The 14997-nt window shown below is 40.5% G+C and overlaps 1 protein-coding gene across 1 annotated transcript in view; it reads left to right on the top strand.

The window, feature by feature from the left end:
• Positions 1 to 14997, top strand: part of LOC108899702 (lysyl oxidase homolog 2A-like) — a 28531-nt gene that overhangs the window by 5430 nt on the left and 8104 nt on the right. Inside the window, 7 exon segments of the mRNA XM_051074615.1 lie at positions 9074 to 9282; positions 11348 to 11426; positions 11428 to 11568; positions 12642 to 12825; positions 14265 to 14320; positions 14322 to 14417; positions 14504 to 14671. Coding sequence (XP_050930572.1) covers positions 9074 to 9282; positions 11348 to 11426; positions 11428 to 11568; positions 12642 to 12825; positions 14265 to 14320; positions 14322 to 14417; positions 14504 to 14671 — 933 coding nt within the window.

Below are 14997 nucleotides of genomic sequence, written 5' to 3'. Positions count from 1 at the left end.
CCCTTGCTCCAGCGCTGGTGCTTGGAAATCTGCTTACAGGATAAGATTTGGTTGCAGCAGCTATTCGTAAATCCACCATTAAGTTTTTGGATAAAGCCCTTCTTATGTTCTTAGTAACTACAAGCTAATTTCAAACCAGTGATTACCCAAATCAGGTTGCACCATTAAAACTTGAGAGCTGCAGCATCATGAGTGTAGCAGAAATCGTAAAAAATTACAGTTTTAAGAGACCAAAAAATATATTAACCTTACTTTCTTGTATGTGTGACTTTGTAGTTAATACAGTATGTTTACTTTGTATGTAGTCTCTATACGTCAGCCCACCTCTTGCCCAGTGTCAGCTGTGATTGGCCCCAGCCCCGTGACCCTTAAGGATAATGGATGGCTGGATGGATACTTTGTATGCATACATAAAGAAATGTGTGTCAGAGTTACTAGCTTTCATACAGTTTAGAATGAGTGTGGAAATAGCCAATTATTCTAACCTGACCGGTGCTATTTGGTCATTTAGTCTGATGGTGACTGGCAAAATGTTTCATAAATTGAAGTATATCTTGTTTTTGTGAAATGTAATTCAAATATTCTATTTTACATCGTTATTAAACAGCATTTAAATCAAGTGTCAGATGTATCGACCACATTCCATTGCCTCTCTGGCTTAACATATTAGCAAGCTAACCATACATTTGTTCATGAAGGTAGCTATCTAACTATACCAGTTACACCTGGCAGTTTGGGGGCATAAATGTTTAGTAACAACTAATTCCTACATACAAACTAGTACGTGTGCAGTCCATTTCAGTGTAGTGAAGAGTAAATCTCCACATACGATATAAGTAGCCAAAGTTAACAAGAATTTATGAACAGTTGCTGAAACTGGCTCCAGTGTTTTGTAATCTCTATGATTAAATGGATTCAACTAGCAATTAAAAACTATGATCTAGTGGATAATAAATCAGCATGTCTGGAGAAAATGAGACAGCATTTCTTCCATGCAGGTAGTCACATCTGCCATGACATTAGGCCAGTGAAATGATCCACCAGTCAGCAAATAATGGCATATAACTTTGAGCTGTCTGCTCCACCATTTGCACTAATGACTTTGCCAGGCTCCTATTAGTCTCTCCCCGCCCTCACCAGACCCCCACTCTGCAGCCTGGGAGATTTTGGAGATGACTCAGAGAAGGGGAAGACCATCCTGTCTGGCTCTCACAGAACGCCTCTGTACCGGATGGAAAGTCAGTGTGGGTTTGTGGATGTGACTGGAGAGAGGGAGACAGAAAGATAGAGGCATTCCTTCAGCTTGTCTGAGAACAGGTTATTAAAAAACACTAGCTTACAGTCTTTCCTTATTAAAACCAGACTGATAGAGAGGTTTTTGTTTGTCCATACTAGATGGTGGGTGGTAGATTTGGCTGTGTTGCCGTTCTTTCTACAACACCCAGAGCAGTGACTGTGTTTTTTAGTGAATTAATTTTTAGACAACACGCCTGAGGAGATCGTCTAAAATCCTTGTGTATCTTTCTCATGCTGAGTCATGGGAATAGAGGAATAGAAAGAAAGGAGAAATTGAAATATTTAATTATGGACTACTGAACCCTATTCACAACGCTCTTGTTTTTACAGGTCGTGTATATAAGCAGCACCCTCTTGTTCACTATTTGTTTTGTGTATTTAGGGTCTCTGGGGTGTTACTGCAGTTCAGTCCCCCACCCTGTAAATATTTCCTCGGTCTGGCCAAAGCCATACACCTCTTTAACCCTGCTTGAGCTGACGTAAGCAATGGGCAGCACTGTTCCTTCAGTCCTGTTTATTCACAGCATGAATTGACATTCTGTGCTCAAACTGGAGAGGTAACACCCATTACCCATTACCATGTGTGTACTACAGTCCAAGTAAAGGTCAATACCAAAAGGATGAGGAAATCAGTATCTTCACCACTATATGAATACTTTTAAACTTTCAAAAAGGTACACTGCTTTTCAAATATCACACCTTTTGGCTCTTAACCTGATCAGTCTGAGTTTGAGTCACAGAATCTCCTATCACAGGCAATTTCCTTTAGTAAGCATGAGTAGTTTTTAAGTTGCTCCAAACAGTAATTATTTTTGTTTTCTGTGAGGGCTACATCGTGAGACTACTTCACAGTATATATGGGGCCATGTCAAGATAGGACCATAAAGCTCACTCGGGCAAGTTCAGCTGTGACCACAAATAATAGTCTACTGAAAACATCAGCCTGTCATTAATGAAAACAGCAGCTTCCACTGTCACGAGGTGCACGTCTAGAGTTTTAGAGTCAATCAAGCACGTGTTATCCCATAAGCACAACACAGTATTAAATTAGTTAAAAGTCAGAGTCGTTTTGCTAGTGCTTACTGGTGTTCTTCTCAAGCAGTCCAAGCTCCAGTCAGAGCCATGATTTAACCTCTGACCCCTCCTAACTGCTGCATCGTCTAAGTTATGCTCGTCTTAATGCTGTCTGTTACTGATCTGACCTCTCTTACCTTTCTCACCACTTAGCATAGCACAACCTTCTCAGCTGGTTACGCAATACTTTAAACACAACAGCAGAACATACATACATTCCTCTGAGACTGAATCATTGTCATGAATAATGTTAATTATTTGAACATGCAGCATCTAATCCCTATTCCAACAACACTGCTTGGAATCAACAACAACAACAATGCAAAGTTTTTCTTTTGTCTTTTTTTTTTTTTTTTAAGTTCGTCTAACCAGACACAGTTGCCTTGTTTATTAACATGTGTTTGCGACTCGCAGAGGCTTAAGTCTTTCAGTCAGTAGGGGAGGATTACATTTGTCAGCAGAACCAAACACTGGGATGTTAGGAAACTCTGTTTATCATCTGTTATTGGAGACTTTTTACCAACTCAGCCACGTTCAGCTGTTGTTCATGTGGGAATGACTCGCTGCACGTTCCATCAGTGTCCATGGGATCATGGCATGGCATGAACTCATCTCTTTCATCAGAAGATGTCTGAAATTTCAGTCTGTATATGTTAGATGTTTATGAGAGAGCGTGATGTGTCATTTAAGGATAATTACAGGTTCATGGTTAAGTTTGATAGGAGTTATTCCAGGATGTTCTTTAGCATGTGTTTTCGAAAAAGCTGGAATTGCTGCGTACTTGTGTAATCATTGCATAATACATTGACCCCATGTGAGCTTGAATCACTCCTATTTGCACCTTTTTGATTGTTCACAAACTAATGCAGGTAAAGAAAATAAGCTATTTCCATATAAAGAAATCACCCACTACTGTTTGTAGAACCTCATACATCATTATAAACAAATCTAGATGAGTTCATCCTCAGTTGTCTTCCTGAAGGAACAAGAAATAAATCAGCACCAAAAGCAGCTGCGGTTGCCCACCAGACTATTTAGTGTGTTTACTTCGACCAAACACTTAGATCTTGAATCAACATGACGACGTTTAAAGCCAGTTGTAATAACAGAATGCAGTGGCTTAAAAAGCCTTTTGATTCTTTGGAGGACAAAAGCTGCACTTCTCCATGAGGCACGATGGTGTCCCCTTTCAGGAATGTTGGTTCCTCACATTCTGTGCTATACAACAAAAGGAAACCTGATCCAAAGTTGGAGTTGCCTCCAACACGATGTATGCAAGAGGCTTGCAAGGAGGAGAATGATCGAAGGGAGAAAGGGTTGATGCATGTCAGGAGGCCTAAGCCAGTTTCTCTCTCTTGTGGGTAGAGTAGCAGACAGATCCACCACATGTTCAGCAGCTGGATCCCACTGTGGCCTCAGTTCTCCTCTTGGCTGCACAGTGCCCAAAGTCCTGACCATTATTATTTATAGCTTGACTTTGTGATTTACCATTCACACATTTTAAGTGTTTTTATCATAATGCTGTAAATTATAGACCCAATTCACAGTTTGGTGCACAGTGCCGTTTCAATATTCCAACACATACTAACATTAACATTTAAAGGAATAGTTTGACTTTTGGAAAACATGATTATTACTTTTCTTGCTCAGAGATAGATAAGATCAATATCATTGTCATGTCTGTCTATTACGTATGAATCTACAACCAGGTTATTAAAAGGAAAGAGCTAGCCTGGCTCTGTCCAAAGGTAACAGAATCTCCCTATTAGCACCACTGAGGTTTATTTTAACAGATTATATATATTCAGATTATATCTTAGGTACATAATCAGTTCAAATACTGAAGTGTAGAAACTGAAACTTGTGGTTTATTGGAAGGTTATGTGCTGGACAATTTTTTGGGGTGTGAGCCGGTCATCTGGCCAACTCACAGTGATGAGAGCCCAGAGAATAAATGTCTTCCGACAAGAAAAAATCTTGCAGGTGACCCCCTGTGAAATATTGCTGTGTTTGTATAATTCAAACAAGATGAAACATATTAATTGGGGAGCTTTACAGGTGGTTTTGTAATCTCTAGGAAGATTTTGTACCTTTGGATGGAGCCAGGCTAACTGTTTCCTCCTGCTTCCAGTCTTTACGCTAATCTAAACTAACCATCTCTTGGCTATAGCTTCATGTTTAAAGGATAGACATGAAGAGACATGACGTGAATCGTGTTATGTAAGCAAGAAGACAAAAAAGCATTTTCCCCAAACTGTTGAACTATTCCTTTAAGTACATGTGAGGAAATTTGAATGCAGACCATTAAGACTCATCTTAAAATTACTTCTAATCCAGCCAGTTTCTGGATAAGAAGTAAATTAAAAAGAAAAATCATTACCTTCTGATACTGCATTAAACAGTTTTATTTTGATTAATGTGTAATAACAAGTCATGCCGGCGTCAGGTCCAGCTAGCTCTTCTGACATATTTCATTTTCATGAAATATTGGTAATTTATAAGACTGTCCAGCTTGAGATGTGTACGTGCGTGTGTCTAGTCTACCTGTAGTAATGATTCTTTTTCATTGCCATGATGGGAGCAGCATGCTGTAATGGACATCCCAGATGCAAAGCACACAACTACTCACCACACAAACACACACACTTCCTCAGTCAAGTCAGTCAGGCAGACTGGGGGCCGGTGAGGCAGAGAGTGGGGTGGGGCAGATGTGAAAGTCATTTCAAAGAGCCTTGCTGTTCTCTTGCTTTTCATCTGAACTGTGGCATAATTATCATTCATACTTGCCATGTTTTGTAAGGTGGGGAGGGCAGTGGACGGGTTGAGGGGGGTGGCGGCACGTGTGAAATAAACGTGCAGCTGGGCTGGAGAGCTGAGTAAAGTGGAAGAAATGCACAGTAGTGGAAGCATTAGTCAGACACTGGCTAGACCATAGTCTCATGTTCACACATCTACATTCTAAAGGGGTCCTGGTCAGAAAAACAAGTCTGCTGCTCTCCAGTTGGAAATAGTTCAGTAATGGTCAAAGCTTACTTCAGAGACCGGTACTGAATAGAGCTAAATGAAGAATGTTTTCTTTTTTTTTCCTTTTTTTTCAGGCACCACTTGCAAACAAGAACAAGAATGTGTGACACATTTGAACGGGAAAAAAGTATTTTAGAAATATCCACAGAATGAATGAATCACTACAGTACTACAGTCACAGACTAACCGTAAGATGAGGCAACCTTATAAGAATCTCCCACTGAAAATTAAACTCAGTATGACCTGGAGGATGGGAAGACTTGGGCTGATGTGATTGCCAAAACGGTTACAGTGACCCTGATGATATCCACCCACATTTCCTGCACTTAAAAGAATAAATTATTCCATATTTTGGGTGATAACCTTGCTCACTTTCTTGCCGAGAATTAGATGAGATGGTATAGTAAATAGGAAGCTACCACCAGCAGCTTTTTAGTTTAAGCTACCATAAAGACTGGAGACAAGGGGAAACAGCTACCCTGGTTCTGTCCAAAGATTTGAAAAATCTGCCTACCAACACCTCACAAATTCAATGAAATCTCACAAATTAACATAACTTCTTTTTTAAATCTGTACCAAACCTTTAGACAGAGCCAATCTTTATGCTAATATAAGCTAAACATCTGCTGGCTATAACTCCGATTTTATTACACAGATATGACGACAGCTTATCATGGGTCCATGTTCTTTGCACTATAGTAGTAGTTTGCCTGCATGGCTTCACAAAAGGCCATTTTGGGCCTAAGCCAAACAGAATTTTGCTGAGTTTATGTCTCGTGGTCTGGGTCTTGGGGGGGGGGGACGCCTGGACTGATCCCAGCTGTGGGTATCAATCCTTCTCTCTTTTAGTCTCACATGTTCAGACGGCCAGTTTCCCCTCTCTGAGCCAAATGCAACACTGGTCAGACCCTTCTCAGTGCCCCATTTCATACGCACCCCGTACCCCTGTTCTGTCTGGTATTTTAACCTTCGCACCTGGTTTTACTTTGGTTCTGTGATTTTTCTGTATGATTTCATGTTCTGTATCAGGTGTACTTAAGTTAAATGATTTATGAGTATGGTTTTCATTTGTCTTCGTTTCTTTTTGTTGATACATGTTTTTTACTAAATCATCCCCATCTTGCTTTTCAGTGTAAATCACAGCGCTGAGATAGATAGAATACCAGATCCCTGATCATGGTCACGTCCCCTCACCTTCCCATCCTGCCAGGCACCAACGGAAAACACTCTGTCATGCTATGGCCAGCAGGAATCTCTTCAAGAAAGAGTGGTTTTTACCCGCTCTAACCACTGTGGTCAGTGGGAGGACTGGGGCCACTGTAGAAACAGTCTTACTTAGTCGTGGCTCCTCCTGCATTGCAGTCTTCAGTGTTCAGACACCCTGAAGCCTTGAGCATTCCCTCAGGCTGACGGCATCTCAGGAAACCACCCTCTGGGCAAGCGTTAATATTTCTGGGAGACATGCCTGAATGTTGGGTTGTTTTTTTTTTTTTTTGCACAGTTAAAGAAGCTGGCTGTTACGAAATTACTGAGATCAGCATTCACATACCACAAAGCAGCTCAGAGTTTTTTGCTCTTTTTGGCAACCACAGTGTAACCTCACACCCAGCCAGGAACAAACTGCAGGACTTGGCTCAAGGAAGGAAATTAACAATGGAGTTATTAGGTAGCTGTTTTCCCATAAAGCCCTGAAGGTCAAAGGTTACCATTCCTTCATGATTTAGGGTTCTTCTTGACACATGATGCTAACTGGATTGGTGACCCTGCTCGTGACCAGCTGGCTTTACAGCCCTTTATAGTAGACCGTGGACCACCCGCAGATGCTCTCCCAACCTGAACCCTGTCAGCTGCCGTGCTCACCACAGCCTCCCTCTTTAACCACTCGAATTTAAATTAGAGTTTCATGGATTATGTTTTTCTTTTTTAACTTCTCCAATCAGTGCTCTCTTATCTCTTATGTTCTCTTATCACGCATGAAATTCAAGATGCAAAGTGGGAAGTCTTTGAAGAGACATTTGGCCTAGATTCCCCTCACACTTCTCCTCAAGACAAAGAATGGTATTTCTCCTTTTGTGCTCTACTGGTTTATATCATCTTCTTGGCCTACTGTTGCAAGAGGGAAAATAATGACAATTATATATTTCAATTCATATGTGAATATCCAGTAAAACCAATAAATTATTAAGTATGAAACACCAATGAGTGAATTAATTACCAATGAACAAATGAATTACCAATTACTGCATTTTTTTGGGATGGGGTGGGGGTGGGTCAAAACATTGTTAGCTGGCATTGACAAATCTCTACTATAATGTATGCTGTCCACCAACTCCCTTTGGGCTCTTAAATCTCCACCCTAAACTCAGAATACACAGCAATGATAGAGTAAAAATTCCAGACATTCAGGCTGAGGCTTCTCGCCAACACATAACAAGTTTAAACAGAGATTTCATCTTCAGCTCGACTTGTTGTATTTTCAAGCGTGTGTGGGAACAGTGCAGTCCCTAAAAGTTTACAGTGGGATTTATTTTCTTTTTTTTCTGAAACACTCTCACTATATTTCTCAGAACGCAATCTTCCTGCATGACTCATAGACTGCGGTATTTACAATATATCAAGTGGAACAGTACACATGAAGTCCAGAGTATGAATCAAACCATGTCCTGTAAAGCTGGCAATTCATTCGAGATGATGTTCACTTCACTAATAATATAACCATGTTTATACAGCAGTGACACCATGTCATTGTTAAAAAATAGTTTATGGAAACTTCATGGTAAGTTTAATGTAATATAGCTCTGCAACCTCACGTAATATAATTTAGAGGGAATTAAATAATAAGACTCAATTGAGACATAGTATGCAAGGGAATGCTGATATTTTTGCATGGGAATACATTAATTTCACAAACAAAAATTTCAGCAATGGGCTTTATAGTGGATCCATGTGTTTGATTTGTAGCATGAAAAACAGATGCATCACTTGAGACATTACTGGTGTTATGAAGGACATTTCCAAGTGAAAGAATAATCTGTTTTCTTGCTACAAACTACCATCAATATCTTTCCATTTTTCTTTTTTTTTTCTTAATTTTACTTACAAACATTATTCAGAACACCATGAGTCACTGAAACTCTGAAGTAACACAGTCCAGTCAAAGTCTGATTGCACTGTTTTGCAGCAGGTCGACCTGTCTGTTCTCTTTAATAGTGAGAGTTGACTCAATTTCTCGAGTCTTTTCTTGCAGCTCCGTGAGCCTGCACATTGGACAATGTGCTGATGCTAAGCATGTATATTGTTTACTATGTTCACTGTCTCAGTTTAGAAAGGTAGCATGCAGCAGCTACTAATTAGCACTAAACGCAAAGTACAGGCAGATGGTAATGTCATTGGTTGTGTTTCTGGTCATGAACCAAAGTACTGGACAATGAAATGTCAAGGGATCACCAGTAGGACATTTCACTACAACGGTCAAACTGCTGATGATCACCGGGATCACCGAAGTTAGATGGATTCATCCCCTGAGGACTGTGACTGGCTGTTGTATCCTGTTGAATGGTTTATGTTTGGCACAGTTGTCTGCAGCTGGACTAAAATCTACTTCCAACGGTCAGAACTGTATATATTATCTGCAGTATTGCGGGCAGTGATGACACTTTTTCTCTGTTCTGTGTCTCAGGGTTTGACAGTGCAGGTGGAGGATATGAGGATCAGGGCCACGTATTCTCAAAGGAAAAGGATTCCCATCACTGAGGGCTTTTTGGAGGTGAAAGACGGAGGCAAGTGGAGACAGATCTGTAATGAGGAGTGGACAGAGATGAACAGCAGGGTCATCTGTGGCATGTATGGCTTCCCCGGAGTGAAACGCTTCAATACCCGACCCTACAAGTGAGTAATGGTGCTGGGCCAGCAGCAGGGTTTAAATAAGGCCAATTAAATATGATTAAAGTCTTCACATGAGTTAAACTCTAGCATAAACATTCAGCTTTTAGCTGAGTTAATTGCAGCTTAGGTTATGGGAATGTAGTGGTTTTACATATAGAATGAACCCTTTTAAATTCAGACCCATGTAAAAAGGAATCATTTGAAGTACACCACACATTCCTTTAAATTACAAACACCTCTATGTGTTTAAAATACTGCATTTCCTGTAGGAGCTTTTCAAGTCTTAGTCTGTTTATGAATGTTATATCATATCAGACCAATGTTAGGAAATGTTACATAACTAAGTTTGTTTACACTGGTCATCTGTCAACCCCTCCATTTTCCACATTGAGATTAAACAGACTTGGGCCTGGAGATTCTTGACAAGAAGCCAAACACTGCCTTAGGAAGTCTTAGAGGATGAGGGATGGGCCTTGCTGGGAAACAACTAAGTGCAGTACGCCCTGAAACAGTGGCTCTTTTGGCATCTAATCATTTCCCTACGAGCACGAGCGATAACATGGTGCCATTCTTAAATATCATGATCAATATGTGGCCCCTAACAAAAGACAGCTACTTCCCAGAACACTTTGTGTCTAATAATTTTTATCTGCTAACATGGGAACTGAAGTTGAGTTCGAAGCAGATGTTCACTGCACATGAGTAAACAATCACGTGAGCTAATCTCTGTCTGGTGACTGCACGGAAGAGAATGACATGTTTAACTCTTAAACTGATCAGTCTGGATTGTAATGCCAAGAATCAAACATTTTTTGGGAATAAACCTGGCTATCTGCCCTCCAAGAAGAATCACTGCAGTCCAACCACAGTCAAAAGACCAGACAGACATAAGAACGTAATTTATTAACAAATACTCAGTCTGATGGTCATGTATAATATGGTTTACAACTGGATCTTCACATCTTGTGGGCATGGGTAGTAATGTCTATGATTTAGTAAGATTAAGGCAAAGAAGGTGACTTTGATTAAATATAAAATCAAACCAGCAACAACCCTTTGTTTTTTGTTTATCACAAAGCTGTGGTGTGTGTGTATATGACAGTGCTGTGCTCACATGGTTCACTGCTTCACAGGTGAAAGGTCATATTCAATCTGTCTTTTATCTGGAACAACAAAAGACCGCCCTATTCACCAAACGTGCCCATGCCAGTCCAACAAAAAAAACCTCTCAGTCAAATTTGGCATTTCATCAAATTTCACACAACTTGCAAATTGTTCTCGTGCTCAAATGGAGCTGAAGCTTTGTTCTCCTTGCAGCATCTGGATAAGCTGTGAGAGCTGAGAGGGTTGTAAATGCAGTTCATGCTGGTCTCATTACATGGTCTGCCTCTTCTAAGGCTCAGACCTGCGTCAGTGTTCACTGTTGCTGGGTTCCTCAGTGACTCTTAGTTGATGGGGTCATGAGAATTTTAAGGTATTCCCACAGTATCACCATTGTGCTTCTCAGTATAGGATAGGCATTAATCAATTCCTCACACAAAATAAACAAATCTCATAAAACAGCTCGTAAGAACTTAAAAGAAATAACACTACTACTTCAAACTGTTTCAAACCAAACTGCTGTTTTCTTAGATTACTGAAGGTGTTTTCATTCCTGTGAATTTCAGAAACTCACTTGATATAAAATATTGTCATCGCTGTCATCAACTCCTCTTTGTTGATGTGAATCAGTGCAGTGCAGCTCAGTTGGTCATAGATTAAATATTCAATGTCAGATCCTCTCACCAGCAGACGGTGGGACATTTTTCAAAGCAATCTTTGAGTAGCATTACCATGCAATGATGACATAACATAAAGTAACAAAGACTGAACAGGCAGGATTCAAGTCTGCAGGTTTCGGCATGAACTCATACCTGAAAGTCGGAAAAATGTCATTATTTGTGTTTGGGCAGTTATGTAAACTAACACAAATTAAGATATATATAAATGTTTGTACAGTATAATCTATATGTGACAGTAAATAACTATATGCGGCCTATGTTGCCTGTTATTTTTACGGTGTTCTCAGATTGCTGGCCAAGCGTCGTAAGGAAGAACTACTGGGGTTTCTCTGTCCAACTGCACCAGGCAACGAGGCCAACCTGGCCCGATTGTAAACTCGGCAGGGAGATAGAGCTGAAGGGAAACAGCACCTGCGGGCAGGGCATGCCTGTAGTGGTCAGCTGTGTGCCTGGACGTGCCTTTGCTCCCAGCGTCAGCACCGGCTTCAGGAAGGCCTACAGGGTGGAGGTAGGTCAGATTACATGTACTTGACTGGCACAGGGAGTTAGTGGTCAACATCGTCACTGCAAGACAGAGAGTTTTGGGGTGGGAAAGGAAGTGCTCTGAATCATGCCAAATCTCTGGAACAACAACATCTCTGGACACTGGCCTCAAGTTATGGTAGTTTCTTGTCGTTGCATTGTACCCAGTGATACAGATACAGAGGCCAAATATGCCCTTAGGGATCAATAGATAGAAACATATTTGTTAGTAACCCTATCACTCAAATGATTCCAGAAAACATTTAATCCCTTAGACCAAGATCATTTCAGCTAATTTTCAGAGACTCCTAGAACAAATCCATCTATCCAGATGCAATACAAACTGCAGCACAAAACTGTTCTGGGTTTTTACTTGTTTACTGTTGCATAGAAGAGAACAACTGTAAACTGAAAAAATTTCAACAGACTCTCTGGCACTTCAGCAAGTCAGTTTATTATACCATATGGCTGATATTAGTCTCTGTGATTTAAACTGGACATATTATAGATGTTTGTTTGTTCGGAGTTAGACTCAGTTGATTTATCATTAATTTTAAAAGAAAGACATAAACTTTCAATTCAAAACCTATTTGCTTAGCAAACACAGTATGTTACTGCATCATTACATTACATAATGCTTACTTTACATCAATTGCTTTTGATGTAAATGCAGAGTTCAGTAACCATAAGATACATTATACTATAATCAACTCCTGTCAAGCTCTGGATTACAACATTTCCTGCATATTAATCATGTGGCCCTGTGGTCAAGCATCTGGAAACATTTGAATAGATGAATGCTAAACATCTGTTAAGTATAGAATCAAATTATCAGTATTCCCTCTGTTGATTGTTTATTTTTTAGTTATAACCAAGGTGACACCTATTTTTACCGTAGACTGGCAAAACAAGGAACAATGATGGCCAAATATAGTTTTATCATTACATAATATTATAGTATACAGTATGATCCAATATAACAGGTAAGTAAATCACTTAAATTCAAAGTTCTTTTTAACAATTTCACTATTTTTTGTTTTTGGTGGACTGTCTCCATAGCAACCCTTGGTGCGTCTAAGAGGTGGAGCTATGATAGGTGAGGGGCGAGTGGAGGTGTTGAAGAACGGCGAGTGGGGCACAGTGTGCGACGACAATTGGAACATTCGAGCTGCCACCGTCGTGTGTCGAGAGCTGGGATTTGGTAGCGCCAAAGAGGCCCTGACTGGTGCCCGACTGGGACAAGGTGGGACATGCAGATTAGTTGCTCTGTGACGGGTTGTTGAACTTCACCGTTCACAGATTTTTAGCTTTCATGACATTTCACTATTACTCAATAAAAGCCCAAGCACAACATCAAGTCGAACTCACTCCCAGCTGTGAAAGTGAAAGGTGTGGACCTAACCCAGAGAACTGCACCTCCGCCTTATCTTTGGCCTCTGTATCAATACCTGTTTGTGTCTCACTCCAATCAGTCTAGACCTTCGCTCAGCACATAAAGGCGTTGGGGAATGTATGGAGTAGCACATTAATGTTTTTACCTTCACTAAGGAACCTGATTCTGCGAAATGCAATATACCTCAGCGTTATAAGAAGCATATGTTCCTTGGAACAGTTGTCCTCTGCTCTGTCTTATTCTCACAGCAAAACACAAGACTGCACAAAATTTTCCAGCAAAGAAAAAAAAAAACAGCCTTTATGAGTTTCAGAGGAGGAATTCTTTGTTGGAGAGTACACAAGGTTATTTGAGGGACTTTTTTTAAGAGCTGGCCACTGGATGCAAAAATGGTACCGCACACAGACGGCACACTTGAAATAGCTGATTGTGTTTGTTTTCTGAAGTCACTCAACAAGAATGTCTGAAGTGGTGCTAGAAAGTGATTCCCATTTTCACCTGTATGGAAGACAAAGAAAATGTGCATCTAGGGAAATGCAATTAGTTTACTTCTGTATTTCTATATCAATGTAATCTTTTTTTTGGTTATAGCACTTGACCTATAGTGATTTTCTGTATCCTACCTTTGATAAGTTCAGTATTTTATTATCTGTTACAGTCATCTGTCAGACCTGGAAGTTGAGTGTGTTTACAACAGCACCGTGTTCTTCCTGTTGTGAATTTATTTTTCTCCACTCACTGCCAGTCCATCTCAGTCACTGATTGTAGTTTCAGAGATCACATCACTAGAGACATTCCTGTTCAGTCACATGGGAAGAAAACTAGCGTGAAGGGAGTACTCACACATGTTATTGTGGAAACACTGCTACCCTCAGATGACTTTTTTTTTTTTTTTTTAAAGAGAAAGAGACGCAGGGAGGGTTTTTTTTTTAACAAGCCTCAAGTGTCTCATTTTCATTTGACAAAGCTGACTGCTTGTTTCCTTTGCATTACAATTCTAGGAAACAGGATGAAATCTTACATCTGTCTTTGGACAGACTTGTTATTACAACTACTGCTGTTTCACTCAGGAATAGTGAGCTGCACAGGCCTGTGTTTCCCAAAATTATTACATAATCCAAAGACCAAATTTCTTCTTCCAAGTAATGGAAACAGATGACACTTCTATGATTATTTTTTGTTCAATTATGGACATGGTGAATACTCCAGCTCATTTTAGTCGTAGTAAGTTTAGTAATGTGTTCAACAGAAATGAAAATATTCATTGTGCCTCTTGGGTTTCCCTATAGGGATTGGGCTGGTCCACATGAATGAGGTGGAGTGCTCTGGGTTTGAAAAGTCACTGGACTGAGTGCTACTTCAACCGTGACGCTCTGGGCTGCAGCCACGAAGAAGACGCAGCTGTCAGGTGTAATGTTCCTGCCATGGGTTTCCACACTAGGGTGAGTAATTCCATCCAACATATAAAACAAAAACAGATCTTATTTGTATGGCACTGCAAGACACATCTGTCTATCTCTGTCCACAGCTTCGGTTAAGTGGTGGCCGTAACCCCTATGAGGGTCGTGTGGAGGTCCTGGCGGAAAAGAACGGCACTTTGGCATGGGGCACAGTGTGCAGTGACAACTGGGGGACCATGGAGGCCATGGTAGTGTGCAGACAGCTGGGTTTGGGCTTTGCCAGCCACGCTTTCCAGGTAAGGACTCCCTCCACGCCCACTCCCATAAAATCATTTTTTAAGATGAACTTATCTTTACTGCTCAGGCTCTCAGGATAAAGGAGACGGTTTGGGATGTAGTTGCTGCTCTGACACAACAGTGGTGCTCCAAACTGGATATTTCATAATTCATTCATTCAGTCATTCCAGTTTATTTAATGTTGGGAAAACTTTTTCAGAATTCTTCCTCAAGTCACTAAACCACATCACACCACATGTGTGGGATTGGTCACTGTGGCATTCAGGATGCCAAAGTTCACACTGACCACCGACTTTTTAACAACAGCAGGACTGGTATCAAACTA

This window comes from Lates calcarifer, linkage group LG12 (assembly GCF_001640805.2).
Source record: "Lates calcarifer isolate ASB-BC8 linkage group LG12, TLL_Latcal_v3, whole genome shotgun sequence".
In the NCBI taxonomy this organism is placed as follows: domain Eukaryota; kingdom Metazoa; phylum Chordata; class Actinopteri; family Centropomidae; genus Lates; species Lates calcarifer.
This window is presented reverse-complemented; position numbering and strand designations above follow the sequence as displayed.